Below are 20,036 nucleotides of genomic sequence, written 5' to 3'. Positions count from 1 at the left end.
AACATTAATTTCACAAAATATAATAAACTACTAGAGTGCCTAACATTTGATTTTTAATTAATTTTTACGTAATTTTTAAGTAAAAACTCCTTCCCAGTATGACTATGCAGATATTTTGTTCTGTTTATATTATTATCTGAACCTCTACTCATATTCAAGAGAAAATTTTTGCATTCCACAAACTCCCATCAGATAGATACAGGCAAGTGCCAGAAATGCAGTGATTGCTGATTTTATCAGAATTTGTCTGGGAGATTAAAGATTTACTCATAAATGATTTTAGTTTTCTTACCAGGCACTTGTAAGGGGTGGACTCTGAACAGTTACTGAATCTTCTGCATTGTAATTTACATTGCACACATAAATATGTAATTTTTTACATATTGTAAGCTTATTAAAAACTTCAACAAGAAATCCAAGCTATAATGTTTTATTTTTTAAATATATGTCAAAGAAATACAAACTGATAATTACTATTCTCAGTTAAGTATATTTTTTAAAAATTAGAATATGTATCACAATAATCAAAGACATTTGCACTCAGTCTTTAAACAATGAGTACTTACAGTAGCAGGAGAAGCAACTTCTAAATCCATTGGTTCAAAAATAAGACTCATTTGCTGTGACATTGTGATGATCTCTCCACTCATAAGGCACAGCTTTTTATTATCATCAAGCACTGTATTCATATTCTCAATCCACACTGCATCCACTGGTCCATCAAAAATCAGCCATTTCCTATCTGGAGTCTGATTTACAGAAAATATTTTTAATCAAATATTTACAATTTATTTTATTACGTTTGCTGTAAAATAATATTTTAGATCTAAAGTTATTTTCCACAAAAAAAAAAAAAAATTGAAAATACTTGGAGTACAGAGTGGTATTCACAAGTAGTTCCAGAAATGACAATCTACATTCTCAATTTAGTTTTACAACTTTAAAGCGTACATTGTAGCTAACAATAGAAGGTTAATATCTTTGACTGATTTCTTTCAGTTATACTAGCAATGCAGTACATTGCTTCTGTCAAACAGCAACATATTCAAATACTTTGAGTAATAACACAGTGAGACTGTTAATACCTACTGCACCCTTACCATGGAAGTCAATAGGACTAATTTAAGGAACATGGTAATATCTAAATGTAATGTGTCTGAGGTTTTACAATATAAACAAATAGTCATAGGTGTTCACAATATTTTTAATAGGAAAATACAAAGCAGTTGTGCCGTTCTGCAAATGTTATTACAGATAGTGAATTTTGCACTGATCCACTTCAATATACTATTAGTTTAATTAAGTTTATAGGGACAAAGAGTCTGACACTGCAATCACTAGCAAAAGTAAAGTTTCTGTCAGGTAGATATATCTTTTATTATACTCAGAGAAAATATGTCAATGGATCTTAATGGAAGGTCAGCCATAAGCCACACTCAGACAGTAGTTTCTTCCAAAATAAGCATCAAAATGCCCACACACATAAACAGCAGAGACATGGGCCATCATCAGACAAAATAAGAAGTGAAAATATGGTAGAAAGATTAAATACTTATTTATTGATAACATAAACAAACAAACCCTTTTTCTTCACATAAGGACTTCTGAAACACAAATCTTAATTCATCAGCATCCAAAAAGTACTTTGCCCTGAAGCACACTACAATCAAGCCAAACTGCAGTCTCTGCATTCAAATAATTAACTACGTGATTTCTACAATGGTTATGCAAACAACATGGAACTAAAATCTAAAATTTATAAATTGAAAAGTCATTTTCCAAAATGCTCTAAGCCTCTTAAGCACTTACTGGGGAAGAAGCAAATGCTCTGAAGCTCACTGCGAGGATGCCATCTGACCATTCATGTGACACTGGATCAAATTGTCCATATAGCTGACCCATTGTTATGGATTTGGGATTTATAACAGTGATCTGAACTTTGTTTTCTTCCATCAGCCCCTGAAGACACAAAAGTAATAAAATCTGTTAACACCAAACATGTGCTTTATTATGCCATTTGTTTTATTTTGAATTTTACAGTTATATATTATTACATCTTCATAAAGACTCCATCAATTTACAGCAGAAAAGATATTACACGTATTTCAGTTGAAAGATGGTTTACAAGTGTCTAAAGACAATTATCCCAACTTTTTCACAGGTATTTGGAAGCCCAATTTTAATACTGAACAGTGGCTCGATAAATGAAGATGGAATTTTTAAACACATATCTTTTTTCATGTTAGTGAACGGGACATTAGGCAAGTCAATCAAGAAACCCAAGTTCTATTCTTACACTTGCAGGGATTATACAACAGGCCAAGCCCTTTTGTTTCTCTATCACATTTTTCCCAGGTTTAAGGAATAAATATAACGGCCTTGGTAAATTTCTGAGATTGATGTCAAAATCACATTAAAAAGTAGGTTTGGGTTTTTGGGTTGTTTGGGTTTTGGTGGTTTCTTTTTTTTTTTTATTAAACCACGTAAGGATAACTAATTTTACTTTCTGATTAAACTTCAGCTGATTCTTTTCTTCTCTCCTTGTGACTAAAGAAGACATTTAATACCACGCACATCAGAGATCAGGTAGCCGAAAAACACTGTTCTACAGGAATAAATTACAAGCAAAAGTGACAAACTGCAAACATTCATTTAAACACCTACTTACTATAGTGTTAAAGTATAAGAAAAATGTATCCCTGATTTAAGAAAAAACCCTCTTTCTTTACAAAAGCAGCCTTATTGTGATGCACTTGAACTGAGAAATCAGGAGTTCAGCACCATTTCATGCCTGTCTGACTGCCTTCCACTGGTACACATAACCTTTGTTTCCCTTCACAAAATATAAAATGTAGGAATTTTTATTATACTGTTTCAAAGGAGAAAAATAGTATGTTTATAAAAAAGTATGGTTACAACTTCTTTTTCTGACAGTTTGTATTGAATTATAAGTCATTGTAACACACTTTTTTTTTGATGGAAGTGAATAGTCAGAGGGTAATGTAATGTTTAAAGGAAGGGGAAAACAGGTAACATCTTCTTGAAAAGTGTTATAAACTATGTGAGCAGCAAACACCCAAGCATGACAAAAATAAAATTTAAAAAACCCCCAAGTACAGCAACTTTGTCACAATTGCCCAGCTAAAAAGTTAAAACACTGTTGCAATGACAAAAATTTAGATTTATAATCTTCAAGATGTGCAATTACATTACATTTTTTTTGTGTACAGTTTCTGTTAGCATCTTCTACTACCATTCATCACAAATCTCTCCTTCTCATCTCACTCATCACAATGTTCCCAAATTATAAAATTCAGATATAGTCCCAATATAGTTCCTACAGTTCCCAGAACTAAAAACTAATTGTTTCAGATCAATTAGATTTTATTCAGGATGGTAAAAGTCCTCCAAAAAAACAATTGTTATCATAATCAAAATGAAATTGTCTTCATTAGTTTAATACCTTTTCTTGGTGGGGGGTAGAGGGTCGTAAGAGTGTCAGTAAAGAAAAAGAAAAAAAACTCCAATAGGTGTGATGACCATTAGATTAATCATTGGAGGAGACTGAAAAGGTGAGCTAACAAGAAGAAAATCATCACATAGAAATTTCTTACTCGATCACATAATTTTTTCTTTAACAAACAAAAATGGGAAAGAGTGGACACTGATTCACTGAATTAAAAGAAAAAGCAGAAAGTTAAATATTGTTTTATTGGAGTGACAGGCAGGAACAGAATTTCTCCTGCATACCTAAAGCAAAAGCTTCACAATTTGAAATATAATATAGGAAGCAAATAAGTAGCAGTTTTTAATAATAAGAAGAATAGAGTTGTTCGATAGCAATACCAACATGAAAGCCCAGCCAGTCTAGTCTTGCTGGTATCTGCCCCAAAATACAAGGCGCCTGCCTGAAGATCACCACTAAGGAAATGAAAAGATTTTGCTAAGATGGTTCAATGCTTGAATTTGTGCAAGATTTGGTACAGTTATACTACTGGACCACTTAAATGTTCCACAGGTAACAATTATTATCCAATTCTCCTATGTCAGGTAAGAAGTCCTTTAGCAGAATAGATCTTGGATTTGTTTCAGATCCAAAATTTATCTGAAAAATTTAAATATTCTGGTTTCAAAAATAATGAAAATCTGAGACCATTTAGTTTCTGGGTTTATATGGGTTTATTATATCCTTATCAGAAAGTCATCAAAATTTTGTATAAGTTTATGAAGCATATCCATTGTTTGGTGCAGTTCTGAACAGAAAAATCTCTGTTAAAATAGGGTTAAATAGCTCCCATGAATAAGCTTGAAATCTGATATAAAGTTTTCACATGGAGCAGTTTGACCAATTCAATGAAATAATTTAAAAGAAAATGCCATGTATTGTCTAAGTGACAAGACATGGAATGTATGAAATGTGAGTATTTAACACATGAAATATATATATTTAAAATCAGGTCACAGAATCATAAAATTATAGAATGGTTTGGGTTGAAAAGGACCTTAAAGATCATAGAATAGAATCATTGAGGTTGGAAGAGACCCTTGGGATCATCGAGTCCAACCATCTACCCTACTCTACAAAGTCCTCCCCTACACCATATCCCTCAGTACCGCATCTAAACGTCCCTTAAACACAGCCAGGGACGGTGACTCAACCACCTCCCTGGGCAGCCTGTTCCAATGCCCGACCACTCTCTCTGTGAAGAATTCCTTCCTAATGTTCAATCTAAACCTACCCTGTTGGAGCTTGAAGCCGTTCCCTCTCGTTCTATTGTTAATTACCTGTGAGAAGAGACCAGCCCCAACCTCTCTACAGTGTCCTTTCAAGTAGTTGTAGAGAGTGATGAGGTCTCCCCTCAGCCTCCTCTTCCTCATACTGAACAGCCCCAGCTCCTTCAGCCGCTCTTCGTATGATTTGTCTTCTAGGCCCTTCACTAGTTTCGTTGCCCTCCTCTGCACTCGCTCCAGCACCTCAATATCTCTCTTGTATTGAGGTGCCCAAAACTGGACACAATACTCGAGGTGTGGCCTCACCAGTGCCGAGTACAGGGGCATAATCACCTCCCTACTTCTGCTGGTCACACTATTTTTGATACGAGCCAGAATGCCATTGGCTTTCTTGGCCACCTGGGCACACTGCCGGCTCATATTCAGCCGTTTGTCAATTAGAACCCCCCGGTCTCTTTCCTCCAGGCAGCTTTCCAGCCACACTTCCCCCAGCCTGTAGCGCTGCATGGGGTTGTTGTGGCCCAAGTGCAGGACCTGGCACTTGCCCTTGTTGAAACTCATGCCATTGATCTTGGCCCAGTGATCCAATCTACCTAGTTCCAACCCCCTTGCCATAGGCAGGGGCCCCTCCCACTAGATCAGGTTGCTCAAAGCCCCATCCAACCTGGCCTTGAACACTTCCAGGGCTGGGGCATCCACAACTTGTCTCACCACCCTCACAGTGAAGGATTTCTTCATAATACCTAATCTAAATTTCCACTCTTTCAGTTTAAAACCGTTACCCCTCATCCTATCTTACATAAGTTTGGAGGTACAGTGTCTCAATCAAATTCTTTAGCTTTTCCCTATACTTTTAAGTTCCTTGAAGTAAATTTTGCATTCGGTATAAATATTAAAATATGTTTATAAAATTTGTTCGAAAATAGTTTTGCACTAGAAATATTTATAAAAATGTTTTGGTACCTTCTCGCACATGTCTCCCAGTGCTCCTGCCAGAACTCGATATGCAGATGTTTTTGCACCAAAAGGCTCTCCAACTATCATAAAGCCATGACGAACAATCATCATCTCATATATCTGCAGGATCTTCATAGTAAATACATCGGTCATTTGCAAATTCATAGCGTCGCAGTTTGTTTTGATGGCTTCCAGTAGGTCATGGTAGTCTGGTTTTGGTAGCTTCACACCAGGAAACAAATCAGAAGTAATACCCTATCCAAACAATTAATTGGAAAGTACATTTATTTTCACAGTAATTTGGTTTGAAACTCATACAATCAACCCTTTCTTTACAATAGGCAGATTAATATCTATTTTGATTAAAATAATTATGAATTTCACTATACCGTTGTCTGAGCCTAAATTCTGATTTTGTGTTTTATTATTTATATGTATTTCATGTATCTTTTTCATATTTACTTGGGCATACAGATAAGGGATTAACTATCTAAACATATTATGTCCTGATAAACATTAGCTTTATTAAACTAGTTCATAAATCTTGCAGTTAAAAGCAGAGAAAGTGTTTACCTTTTTTCCTCAATAACTGAAATACAATTATCTGAAATCTAAATGTAAAAGCAATGCTTCTGCAGGTTTGCTTACAACAAAACAAGAAAGATACAGAATAAACTGAAGATATAACCAATGAGAAAAAGTATCTCTGGGCTATCATTCCAACTAGACAGAGCTGCAGTATCAACTTGGAAAGCAAAGATTACAAAAAAAACCATTCAAAATAAAACATGTTCTTAAGAAACTACAATGATAACAATTATTGGTTAACTTAGAACCACAGTATTTTGACACTATCCCTGTTACTATGTATATTGATTTCCTCCTACTGTGTACCTTGGTTCTCTTTTAGTACTTTAAGTTTCCACTGTTAACATGTTGATAAGCATCCCACATCCTGACCTTAAAGTAGGTGTGTTTTTTTTTTTTAACTTAAGTCTATTAAAATATATGCTTAACGTTCTGTGCTACGAGGGGCATGTTTTACAATCTACTATGACTAACCCAACTTTTCTTGTCTGAAACACATTTGATCCAAAACTTCCATTAGTCATTCCTCTCCTGCACTTTTTCTCCACGCTCTCTGTTAAAGAATTGAAGATTTATACACTTGTGCTAGAGTATGGTCTTTCTATGCCTGCTAGATTTTACAGCTAAAATAATGAGAGAAAAAAAAAATACTCCATTAATCCTTTCCTCCTTACAAAATGAATAACATAAATATGGGGAAATGGAGGAAAACCGTATCAAAAGACACCATTCAGTATCACTGAATAAGCTGTACTGCTGGGTAAAAGTGTTTTCTCCACAACAGGGTAGGATCAATATTATAAACAAACACATTAATAGGGCCCAAAGGCTTTATGATGGGCCCAATGCAATAAGCTACAGGATAGTATCAAAGGAAAATCTTTAAGTGTTAAAAATCAAGATTCAAAAATCTGGAAGGACTATAGATACTTTACAAAAAAGTGAAGTAGAGTTTTGAGCAAAACAAGACAGGATAGTACATATCATTTGCATGCTCCTACATAAACACACAAGAGCTACTGTGCATCTGAAGCCAGATGTACCTGACTGCACTGGAGACTTAAACAAGGAAAGCAAAACCAGCAAAATGAAAACGAGCAAGTGAGCATGTCAGTGTTCCCGCATTTCTCTCAAGTATAATATATAAACTAAGGGAAGAAATTATTATTTCTCATAATAAAAATGGAAATAATTCTTAAAATCATATTTAAATTTTTATGTTGCATTACTACTACTGAACTTCAATCTTTTTAGAATTCTTTCTGTATCTCATAATTATTTCAAACAATGCTACTTTAATTCCAGAACAGAATTAGGCTATTACAATTCTCACATACTAACCTATTGCTGACCCTTAGATCTGTCCCACAATGGATAACTAATTACACTGACATTGTGGTATCATGCTCATTTGTCTGTGTTTTTTCTTTGTAACATGTATCCATTCTGTACTGACTTAATTACATACTCTAATCCTATTTATGAGCCTTATATTCTTTAGCCAACTTTTGCTGTTTACAAGTTGATAATGTGATGCTTCCTAGTTTCAACTGTATTTTTTTTTCCTATTTTGGGGATATGTCAACAAGCAAAATGTTAGTATGAGCAAGGCTATTTCATCTCTAAAGCAATTTATATTTGTTATTCTAGGAAAGTGAACAACATATAGTATTACTTCATAAATATATTTAATTTCTGTACACTAAATCCTTAACATTACTACTCTTATTCTTAAAGACTGAAACTTAGAAACAACTAGTGAAGATGCTTCAATTTCCCCAGACTTCTCCAAATTTATCTCCACTATTTCAAAACTTATGAAAATATGAACCGTCCCTTCATACTCATGAATTTTAATTAAATTAGAGTAACAGCGTCCAGAGACATATCTTCAGTTTCTAACTCATTATGCTTTCATATAACTTTGGGCAATGCAATTACCTTTCCTGTACTTCAGATTTCTAAGGCATTTTCTTAAAATTCCTGAAGGAAAGAGCTTCCATATTACTTTCGTGCCCCCATGGATGTTTTCTTATAGAAATTACCTCATTTTATTCCATTATAAAATTACATAAAAATAAGAATTATGCACTGAAAATGTAATCACAACTAATATGACTGCTAAAATACACCTCATACTATCCAAAACAACTGATGAGAGCTTTTGATGTTGTGAGTGTATAGCTGCACACAAATTCCCATGGCTCTACATGAAGAAACATCATTTTTTCCCACCTAAGATCTTTCCACTAATGTTTAAAAAGGCAGACCTGAAGGACAATGTTTTCACAGTTTCCAAACACCTATATATAACAGCCCAGACCCTTTCTTCTTTTTCTAACATCACACAGAAAGCTCACAGCTACTAGAAAAGATTGCAAACTTTACCTAATGAAGTTAACAGCTCACATTTCTGTTGGGCATGTCTGGTTTAAACAGAGGTATATTAAACATACCAATCGTGCGGTAACAGACTAGAAGTCAAATCTAAATGGCACATATTAGAAAACATACTGACTGCGTTACTGCATCCTGTAAATCACAGGAGCAACTTACAGATCATTTTCTCCAGCTCAGTTCCATACTGAGATCAACTTAGGACAAGGATGATTATGGGCCACTTAGTCTACTTACTGTTTTGCATGTTCTACATGAAAATCTAAATTCTCTCTTATAAAAAGGAGACTGTTAGTACCTACATATTTCATAAAAACACTTATAAGGTACTCTGAAATACTGAATACACAATATGTAAAAAATTTGTGTTACTATTTCAAGCAGCAGACTTGGCAGAAACTTTTATTGGTCTAAACTATCAAAATCCAAATGCTCTCTGTACTGCTAGGAAGGAACAGCTTTAAAATAATTACAAGCTAGACTAAAAAAGTCTTTGGTCCATCTCTCTGATAAACCCGTTATATAATATTTTTATCAACAAGTAATTTTAGTGAGGTCTTTACATGACTAAAAATCTGTGTTCTCTACCTCAAAAAGTGGTAAATCGTGAGACAAGAATTTAGGCAGGTTCACATCTGTAATGGATCTAAGGAGCAAAATTTCTTCATCTTCCGATGGGTATTTCAGCTAAAAAATATTAAAAATGCCAGTTAATTTTTATAGTCACAAAAACCATATGTTTAACTTGCCTGTTTTACTGATCATTTCCTGTTGTGCATCTATGCAATTATTTTGGCTGGGTCTGGTCCACTGATAACAATATATGCTCTGGATGAATATTTATACGTTCATATCATGATATTTTCAGTAGGTTTCTATAGTCAGGCCAATTTCACTGTAGTTTATGCCCAGTGATGGGTATTACTATAAATTTGATATGACATTTTTTCCTAAACTATCGATTTTTTTGCTGTCTAAGATGCATTTCTTTTCTTCGTAAGAATAATAATTTTCCCTACTTTGATGTAAAATTTCTGTCTTCAACAAAGTGGAAATTCTAAAAACTTGCATATGGATCTCTCTGCCAGGTTATAAAAAAAAAAAACCAACAAAATAAAAATATATGCCTCTTGGCTTACTGACTGATTTGGGGGTTTGTAGGCTTTTTTTTAATAGGAGGATTCTGCGTTGCAATAAAATTGGAATGGAAGAGAATTATAAAATATACTAGTCTACCTAAACAAAAATAACTGAATTAATACAGAACAGCTTAGTTTCTTAGTAAAATGTATACATTCATCCACAATGCGAGCCAAAACAAAATACTACATCCTACACCATTTTTCTTAAAGATAAAAGGGTGATCAAAGTCACATGTGGCAGATACCAGCCAGTGTGTTACTGGAAAGTGTTCACATACTACGGCAAAGGCATCTGTATCTGCTAAGAAAAGCAGAGCAAAGCAGTGGCCAACTTGCTAAAGAACTCAGTAAATTTGCATTTACCTAGAATTCCTGAAACATAATCAGCACGCTTAATAGGCACCTCATACAGTGACAAGTGGTGTGGTGAATGGCCAGGTAGCTTTATCTATTCCTGATGTTCCTCAGCTTCTGCCCTAATACACTCCCTTTCCATTTTTTTTTCATAGGTATTTACAGGACAAAATTTTAAACAGCTACTTGCCATTATGTAGAACAGTGTACTTTCTGTTACAAAAAAGACACATTACTAAGTTATTGGCTAAGAAAGAAAATTCAAAAAAACGTTTACCTTAAGGTTGCCAGCAGCAGTAAGTACCGACTTAACAGCTCTCATTCCATAATCATAATGGTGCTGAGAAGACAATTGCTCTGAACACAGACGATATGTAGCTACAATTTTTACAGACAGCGGTCGAGCAGTAACAAAACCACAAGAATACAGAACAATCTCTGCAATCATGGCATAATCGGGAACCATCATAGCTACTGTTCTAAAGAGAGCCTATTAAATATATATATGAAAAAATCATATCAGAAAAAAAATATACCACATTATTGTGCAAAACTTTTTTTCTAGAATTACATAAAATACTATTTTTTCATTATGTTATTAACATAGTGTCAGCCAATTAATTTTAACTACAGCGATTATGACTACAGTCCATTTAATGGCTTTCCATAAACACTTAGAAATACTTTATTTTCCATTGTGACAATTCATGATTGTAGGTCTTCTTCATATAAGATTAACAACAAAAACACATAAAACACCACAAGCTCTAGAAGGAATAGGGGAATGCAATACAACTACCACAAGTTAAGTTGATGCTGTCAGACTCCTACTAGCATTATTTAGCTGGAACCCATGCTTCAATTTTACCCTTACTCTGCCAAACAAGCATCAGAATACTTTCAAAACTTTCGCTTCTCAAATTCTATCAGAAAGTTTTTTAAATTATCCTCTTTTCATTGATACAAGTAGCATTTCTGAATCCTGTACTTATACTATGCGTTAGTGAGTAAACTTCCCAGACAGTTCTGAGACATATTTACAAAGATTGTGCATCTCTACGTTTTTACTAATTTATCAAGATTGTCTAGGTTGGAAGGGACCTTTAAGATCATCTAGCCCAAGATATTTGCTCAGATTGCCCTTTGCTTCTATGGACACAGAACAAATGTATTTAAAGGGTAAGAAAACATAGTGCTCTTGTAATAATCACTCAATAATAAACTTAGAATAGAAATCCCTTACACCAAAAACACCACAAGTCTCTTCAAATCAAACTCAAAGATCATAAAAAAACAGAAATTAACAAACCCCCCACATTTTTATTCAATATTAAGATATTATTCATTGCTTGTACACTATAAAGCACTCCTTTTAATTTTAGAACTTTCAGCCAAAAAACACACAAAGTGGGTTTTTAAACTTTTTAAATCCTGACAGTCAGAACCTGAATCAAGCAATCACTTGCTGACATTTTCAATTTAGTTTATTCCTATTTTTCATTCTAATTATCCATTTTAATTCCTTTTTCTTCTGAGAAGATGATTTTTACACTAGTGTAATCAAAAACCGAAGGTAACTGATATTAAATATTTTTAATAATTTCTAGATTTGAAAAAAAGTGATTTCTTTTTTTACTTTCTGTATTAGCTATTAAAATGGCAAGCGTTATAATACCTTAAGATTATCAGGAAGCTCTGAACGTCCAGCATAACCAGGATTCATAGTAATGAAGACAGCACATGTAGGGTTAAGTTTCAGTTCAGTTCCTTCAAATACTATTAAATCAGATCCTGAATTAATGCCTATGGAGAAATAAAAAGTAATGTCATTGCTGGGCAGGTTCTGTTGCATCTTTATTCTTTGTCATATATAAGTGAAAGATATGATTAAAATAATAGGTTACCTCTCTGGATAGTAAAAATTTGCTGAGCAACCACAGAGAGTACTTCCAAATCAATTCTGTTGAATTCATCAAAGCAAGCCCATGCCCCACAACACAATAAACCCTAGAAGAGACAGACACATGAGTAATTAATAGGCAACTACTTATATTGGACATGCTGATCAAAACAATTCTGCAATAAGATAAAAGTTTTAATGTGCAAAGAAAGGATTTATATCCATGACCCATAGCACTAACTTCTAAACAAAATCATTCCAGATAGAATTTGTTTCAAAAAGAATTACTGAAATATAAAAAATAAGTTTAGTTGTTTAAAAAAAAGAAAAAAACAGCTGCGCAAACTAATCAAAAATCCTGATTCTTCTGTCATATGCAAAGTGCCTGTCAAATACACACACATTTTGCATATCTTACCTTTATAATCAGTATTTTGTAACTCAGCACGGAAGAAAGATTTCAGCACTAAACAAGCCTCCAAAAATTTACTCTTCCTTTGCAGCTGTGCTAACAGGGTTTACAGTGACAAAAGGCAACACAAGGACTTCTGCATGACTAAAATTAACTATTTGGCTATGGCATCTTACGGCATACCACATTGCCTTAAGTGCAACTAAAGAATAATTCTCTTTTCCTACAGTTCTGGTTAATTCATAGGTCTTTTCTGAGATATGGTCCCCAAATGCTACTGTATCGTCTGTAAAGCATTGGCAGTCTTTCAACGGTACCTCGTACTTCATTAACATTCAAGACACAGAATTTTGCTTTCATCATTCTAAAGAAATTCTCTTAATTTAGCTTATTTTTGTGAACTTCCATCATGTTGAATTTGAAGACACATCATTCCAATCCCACCTCTGATTCAGAAGGTGCATAACGTCAGGGAAGAAAGCATACTTGCTGTATTTTTGTATCATTCCAGTCGAAACCAGGACACTGGACTACAAGACACAGACGTCCATTCAGGAAAGATTTTCATGATACAGAGCTGTCTATTCAGGCTAATATCAAAATGAATATATGCTTCATTTATATAATATAATAACTCTTACCAGCTTATTCAGAGTTTAGATTAAACCTCAAGCCCCCTTAAATTTGCAATCAGTGATTAAAAATGCACTCATTGAAATGGCATCTATGTTGCCTATTTAAAGGAAATAAAATCATTATGGTATATCTCATTTTCAAAGCACATATAAAACATTTTGATATTTTGGTTGAACTCTTCATTATGGTAAGACCTGTCTGCACATTACTAGCCTCATATAGCAGCCTGGAAGTGGAGAAAGTTACATTTACAATATCTTAAGACCACTTCAAGTGCCAAAATAATTAAAGGGCTTTAATATAATTTAGAACATGACCCTCAAAATTTATCCAAACCTTGAAAAATTTTCCTAATGCAAGGTAATCCAATCCATCAGAACAATTGAAAACCACACACTGTTTAGCCACAGCCTTTGCTAAATCTTTTGTAGTTTCTGTTTTTCCAGTTCCAGCAGGACCTTCAGGCGCTCCTCCAAGGTGTAGGTGTAGTGCACCAAATAGGGTTCTGGAAATAAAATAGAGGAAAAAAAAAAAAGTACAAACTTTCATGCTATATGTCCAGCTGCCTTAAATTTTACATGAAACTTTTAACAACTTATTTCATGTCTACGTTTTCCTATGATGGGACAGTTCATTTGCTTCTGGCCAGCTGTAGTTTACAAAAGTGTAGTAATGTATGAAGTTTACTAGAAGTTCACAATAGAGAACAGCTTATTTTCAACTTGCTAAATCTAAATCCTCTTGCAATTTTCCACTAATTATAGTGTCACAAAAGATTAATTTTATCACAAATTTAAATTAAAATATCAATACAGAATCAATTCTATTCCACCAAAAGAAATGTAGCCTATTCTAATTATACCTATTAGAACATAACCCAATTCTGGAGTCTCCTATTCTCAGGACTTATTAAAATATCTCAACTAAATAAATTCTGCTAATACAGTACATTTAGTAACTTGCAGTTTTACCTGTAGCATCTGTCTGTAAGTGGAGTAATAACCAGCCTAGGGGTATTGCCCAGATACTCATATCCATACTTCAGTCCAGCATTGATCATCTTTGTTTGTAGATGCCCTTCCTAAAAACCAAGGAATTAATTTTACAGATTAAATACATCATTTTAAAAACCCCACACACCCACAACTCAACACTATTTCTCAAGTTCCCTAACAGGCCCAATGCTGTTAGAAACAACTACATGGCAGACTACTGATTGCTCTGATACACTAGTTTCAATGTGACTCAAATAAAGAAATAAAATTGCCAATTAGTAGATACTAAAGTATTGACACAAAAAGAACATTTTTTACATTAACTGTTATCTAAAAAAAAAATCCTGCTAACCATATTGGAAAGTAAAACTGTCCTGTGTAGCTACTTAGAAATTTAACCACTCTATTTAAAAGGTAAATAGAAGAAATCATGACAAATAGCTGTAATTATGGTCAGTCTGATGACTCTGATATATCAATGCATGATCCCTACACACAGTGCCTCTGTATTATAGGAAGTTTTGTCCTGATGAATGTAAAATATTGTATCCTACCACTATCCAGCATAAACATTGTTATTTTTCCCATAAGTTTAATGCACAAACAAAATAATATTGACAATAAATCAGATTAAAACCTCTAACTGAAAATTGTCGTACCTATAGCATTCTCAAACCACAGGATCAGAAAACCAAAATACAGTCTCTGAGCGAACAATTTTTGTCTGTAACCTTCCCTGCAAATTCAGCAAACGCACAGAGACTCAGTAGTGATGAAAAAAATAATTCTAGTGAAAAACTGTTTGCGTCTGGCTACTGGGCATTCTAGTTAGCAATCCATAAAATGATTGGTTATAGGTATTCTCTTATCAGCAGAAATTCTCATAGTAGTGTAACCATCCTCTGTGTCAGCAAGCAAGCAGAAATTGAAAAACTCTGAACAGAAATTACCTTCTAATAGGATTGAGAGGTATCACTTACCTCCCAGTAGTACCTAAGCTGACTTAACCATTCAAAGTCGCTCTCATCTTTGACTTTCTTGCTTACTAGAGATGCAAGAACATCCCTAGCATGAACATCAAGCACAACAAGTGCTCCTAGAGTCACTCGATTCTGCTTAGACAGCTTTCCTCTCACCAAGGTGACAATGTCCTCAATCTGTCGATTATTCTGTTCCAGAAAATCCTCTAGTGCCTGAAAAAGTTTTTAAAAGTTAAGAAGTTTCATGTCTAGTCTAAGGCATGATTATTTTTTCTTATATTACTTTCATTTCTCTGTATTAAAAAGATCCTTCTCATTATAATAGCAGTTCAATGTCCTTCATTCACTGGTAGTTCAATAGGCTTGTTGGTTTGGGGTTTTTTCCCCTGCTTTTACAGAATCATATGTAAAACCTCAATGATACATATCAGGAAACAAAACACCATACACTATTTTCTTCCTGGAACACAGGAAACAGCCCTTATCTTTTTATACAAAAGATATATAAAAGACCTACTTGTATGTACACAATATTCTTTCTATGGTTAAGGGACCCTCTCCACACTAGAAAAACACCTTTATATCCCACAACACTTAGAAAAAACAACACATCTTTAATTCAAAAAAGTAACAAGCAAATGCATTTTTCTTCATTATTTTCAGTTTACTGACTTCTGCTTATAGTCTGTGTTCAGTTAGCTTAATCATTTCTTTTACACAGTAATTGATAGTTCTTTCAGGCTCGTAAATTGCTGGTAGACAGGAAAGACCCATTTAAGGAAAGCACTTGTATCATGACACTTATATGTACTTAGATATGATGAAGTGCCTTACTGAACTGAAATAAAGAAGTGGGAATTAACCTTAGTAACACATTCACACTGAAGCATGTTTCTGTGGAGGAATGGCTTCTATTTGTCTGGAGAAAAATTTATTTATGTCTGGTTTAGATTTTTCCGCCTGCTAGCCTGCTGTTCCACTCCAAACACACTGGAACTGGTAACCCTCAATAGATGTTGATGATTTTGAGCTCTCTCAGCTAGTTATTTTCCAGACATTAAGTCTGGATAATCATCTGCTTAGCATGACCTCTTTTATGAAAATAAAGCAGTAAACACAGAGTTCAAAAGCAGCTCACTTTCTACAGTGTTGCATTAGATGTTCTGACCAGCACAAAATCTGAAACATCTTGCTCAAATCAGGGATAATAACCCACCTGCTTACCACCAAGCTTTCCTCAGCAAACCGTTGAGACACAGAATATGTCCTCAACTCCCATATTAGGAACATGCCGTGGTGCTACCCTTCCGACCATGGGACTATATTTGACTGAGAATGCACATGCACAAGACAATGCTCTCAAAAATTACGAAAGATCTTCATTTTTATACAGCATCATAGCTCATTATTTGGTTTTAATAAGAGATTTGCACTTTTGATTTATGTACAGCAGTTATTTGTTGGAAACAATTAACTCAAAAATACAAAACAATAATATCTGAAAGGGAGCATGTATGCGTACGTGTAAATACATATTTAATATTAATGAGTGAATTAAATGATACTGAGATCCTGTCCAAGAAAACACTAAAGTGCTTCAGACAGAATGCAGTATTTTTGGCCTGGTCACCACATGGTAACTGTCTGTCATGTTTCTTATGCTTTAGTATACAACATAGGAATGGAAAAGAGAAAGAGTATTGAAGCCTGTAAGACTGAGCTCTCTCTGCTGCAGATTTGTGACAGATTGTCAGGAGATGCAAATGCCTCTCCACCACTTCACTACATACAAGCTCCTTTCCACAACAGAATGAAGATTCTTGGGCTGAAGCCAGATAAGCAGAATTCCCACTACAACAGAATTTGAATGAAAGCTACAGGAAGGACAGGTTTCCCTGCATACTCAGGTACCGAAAAGACTTGATACAGGCCAACGCCAGCACCAGAGCTTTTGTCTAGGCTCAGAACAATGTAACAAACATTCCCAAAAGTAAATTAATTTAACCCTTGCTTAACTTCCTCTTATACTCACTAACAACATTAACTACAGACCCATTAAGGTGAGGCCAGCTTTCACTTTAAAAAAAAAATACCTAAAATCTCTAAGATTAGACTAGGCTGCTTTCATAGAAACATGTAATCTACACGTTGAGCTAAACAGAAAACACTTTGCCATAGTGCAGAAGCACTAGTGCCTTTATCCAAAAGGAAATATTAACTTCACAGTCTTCAAAGATCACATTTCAGGTAGATCTTTAAAGTAGATACTAAAGAGATTAACTATTACACTGAACACCTATTAATCCAAAAAGATTATTACCAAAGGTCTGATTGCCACAGTTTTAAATATTCTTACCGTTTGGCCATTTCTAATGGACATCTGTACTTGCATTGTCCAGAAGGTTTGGGATACACAAAGAACTGTTTGTCCAGGCCACTCTCTTACCCAATTAACACGTGGAGTTTTTGGATAAGCTTCAACTGCATCCCCAATTACCTAGACGGGAAAAAGCACACTATAACTACCTGCCAAAACAGGAAATATTCAGCTTTAGAATTAATTTAGGTTAGGTTGTATTAATGAGAAGAAAAAATAAATCAGAGTCTAGGTTCAGCCTCAAATTCAACTCTAATATTGACAACTTGCAAAAAAATCTCTCAACAAAGCTCAAAAAACCCCAAAATGTCCTATGAACCAAGTGATCACACAAAATTTCTGAGAACTGATTTCACGACACATTCTAAAATGACTCTTGCCATCAGATACTTAACGCTTTCTAGCTCCACAATGCAACTAGAAAGCAAATAAAACCACAATTTACCTAGAAGTAATACCCTAAAATGAAAGTTTTTTTCATCTATTCATTCCTGTAAAAATCCAGAGCTTTCAATTTTGCAGATATTATTTAAAGTTATATCTAACTTTAAGTGTATTTTCTAACAGTAGAATCATTAACCCGGCTCTAGTGACACTCAAGCATAATTCCAATGAAATTAAAACTTGCACTGGAAACAAACTTCCAATCTACACCAACAGGTTATTTTCCTGCCATTAACAAAAACCAAGCAAGAATAAAGTCTTATTATCAACAAACTCCTCAATAAATTTAGATGGCTCCTCAGACAAGCAGTGTAATCTACCAGAGTGAAAATCTGCCATTTGCTTTGCAGTTCCAAGCCTCTTTGCTTTTAACAATCTATACACACAATAGCATCAATAAAAAAATACATATACGAGGGGAAAATGCTTCTGTATTGACAATATAACCATATAAATGTTATCTATTTTAGATTACCATAAAAGTTCCGTAGTGAACGCTAAATGCAGACAAATGGTGCTGAGCCATTTCTTATTCATGCATTTCAGTTTGTCCATGTCTGATATGCAAATAAATCAGGTTATTCACTTTCTTCACTACTGATATGCCACTACAATTATTAAACTGTTGTACTGTAAGATGGTGTCAGGGAAAGTGTGTGGACATTTAATTACATCACTTGACATTGAAAAGGACCACAAAAAAGAAGACAGAGATAATTAAATATATGACACAATGATGAGATGCTGTAAAGGCTGGAACAATACAATCTGAAAGGAAGAGGTAATGGCCCCAATTAAGGCAGTCATAATGAAAAGGAACATTAAAAAAACAAACATGGGCAATCTTTCAGTTTAATCTTGTTCCTTAATACCATACAAAGTGTAGAACAATCTCTGGCAAAAGAATCCTTGGCACAAATGTTTGGGGTTTTTTTTGAGTCTACTATTTAAAGAATTATAGAGAATTTTACAACCAGAAATTGACACCAGAACTGACAAAAAAAAAAAAAAAAAAAGGTATAACCTTTAAAGACTGAATTCATTGTTTTACAGTTCATGCTAGGTGCAATTAACACAAAAACAAAAAAAAAAAAAAAAAAAAAGGTATAACCTTTAAAGACTGAATTCATTGTTTTACAGTTCATGCTAGGTGCTAGTGATTCTGCTATATGTTACTGTTATTACTAAGAAATAATACTGTTACTGTTGTTACTAAGAAATCAATGCTGAATACCATTAGCTTAGAAAATAAGAAGTTAAAACTTGTTACCTTGTGAATAGACTTCAGCATAGCTGCCTCCAGTTCAACCAGCCATTTTTCAACTTGACCTCTAGCTTGCGATGTCGAGATTGTCTCTATGAGTTTCACCGTCTCTCCTTCACTACTTTTAATGTGTGTGATATCTAATACCTCAGTAAATTCCACTCTTGCAATTCCTTCAAAACACTTTTTTAAGTGAGGTTGCACTCTAGAAAACAAAACTAGTCTTAAACAGTTTCTGACAATTTTTTCTTGCCAATAGAGCCAAAGAAGATATAGTTTTTTAAAAAATATTTCTGAACAATTTACTTAGAAGTTCATTTTAAGTTTGTTACAAAAAAGTTTCTCTTCAACAATAATTCTTGTGTACTGCCCCCTGCAAGATGCCTACTGCGGTATTTTTTGAAGATCAGTTTAAAGATATAAAATATTACTTATAGTCTCTGTAATATATAAACTAGTAAGGATAAACAAGTATTCTTTCTTTAACCGCCAATCTGCTTACAGTATAAAATTCCATTATTTATACCTTCCCAGCAAAGTATAGTAAACATTAAGGAATTTGAGTAAAGCAACTAAGTACAACCTTAACACAATGGTTTGTAATAAATAAAAAAAAAACCTTTAAGATTTTTTTCCTCACAAGATCTCTTGCCCTGTTCATTGTATTGTATGAATATTTCTCTGTGATTGAGCAGGCATTTTATTATTTATTTTCCTTCTTAATTTTGCATGACCTTGCACTGCATTAACTACACACTATCAAGTCTGCATATTGGGAATAAAACCCCAGTACCTCTGCTTACAGCAAAGGCCATACTGCTTAACAAGATAACTTCTTCAGGAATCTGCATAGAGTTAA

At 34.1% G+C, this 20,036-nt stretch overlaps 1 protein-coding gene across 1 annotated transcript in view; it reads right to left on the bottom strand.

The window, feature by feature from the left end:
- Positions 1 to 20,036, bottom strand: part of DNAH7 (dynein, axonemal, heavy chain 7) — a 118,825-nt gene that overhangs the window by 59,954 nt on the left and 38,835 nt on the right. The window contains exons 22-33 of the mRNA XM_014954155.1: positions 19,184 to 19,382; positions 17,449 to 17,589; positions 15,093 to 15,305; positions 14,089 to 14,198; positions 13,454 to 13,622; positions 12,074 to 12,176; positions 11,845 to 11,972; positions 10,447 to 10,659; positions 9,262 to 9,360; positions 5,695 to 5,943; positions 1,810 to 1,959; positions 567 to 749 (exon numbers count right to left, since the gene is read on the bottom strand). Coding sequence (XP_014809641.1) covers positions 567 to 749; positions 1,810 to 1,959; positions 5,695 to 5,943; positions 9,262 to 9,360; positions 10,447 to 10,659; positions 11,845 to 11,972; positions 12,074 to 12,176; positions 13,454 to 13,622; positions 14,089 to 14,198; positions 15,093 to 15,305; positions 17,449 to 17,589; positions 19,184 to 19,382 — 1,957 coding nt within the window. The remainder of the gene's footprint in view (positions 1 to 566; positions 750 to 1,809; positions 1,960 to 5,694; positions 5,944 to 9,261; positions 9,361 to 10,446; positions 10,660 to 11,844; positions 11,973 to 12,073; positions 12,177 to 13,453; positions 13,623 to 14,088; positions 14,199 to 15,092; positions 15,306 to 17,448; positions 17,590 to 19,183; positions 19,383 to 20,036) is intronic.

Source organism: Calidris pugnax, unplaced genomic scaffold (genome assembly GCF_001431845.1).
Source record: "Calidris pugnax isolate Ruff unplaced genomic scaffold, ASM143184v1 scaffold103, whole genome shotgun sequence".
In the NCBI taxonomy this organism is placed as follows: Eukaryota; Metazoa; Chordata; class Aves; order Charadriiformes; family Scolopacidae; genus Calidris; species Calidris pugnax.
This window is presented reverse-complemented; position numbering and strand designations above follow the sequence as displayed.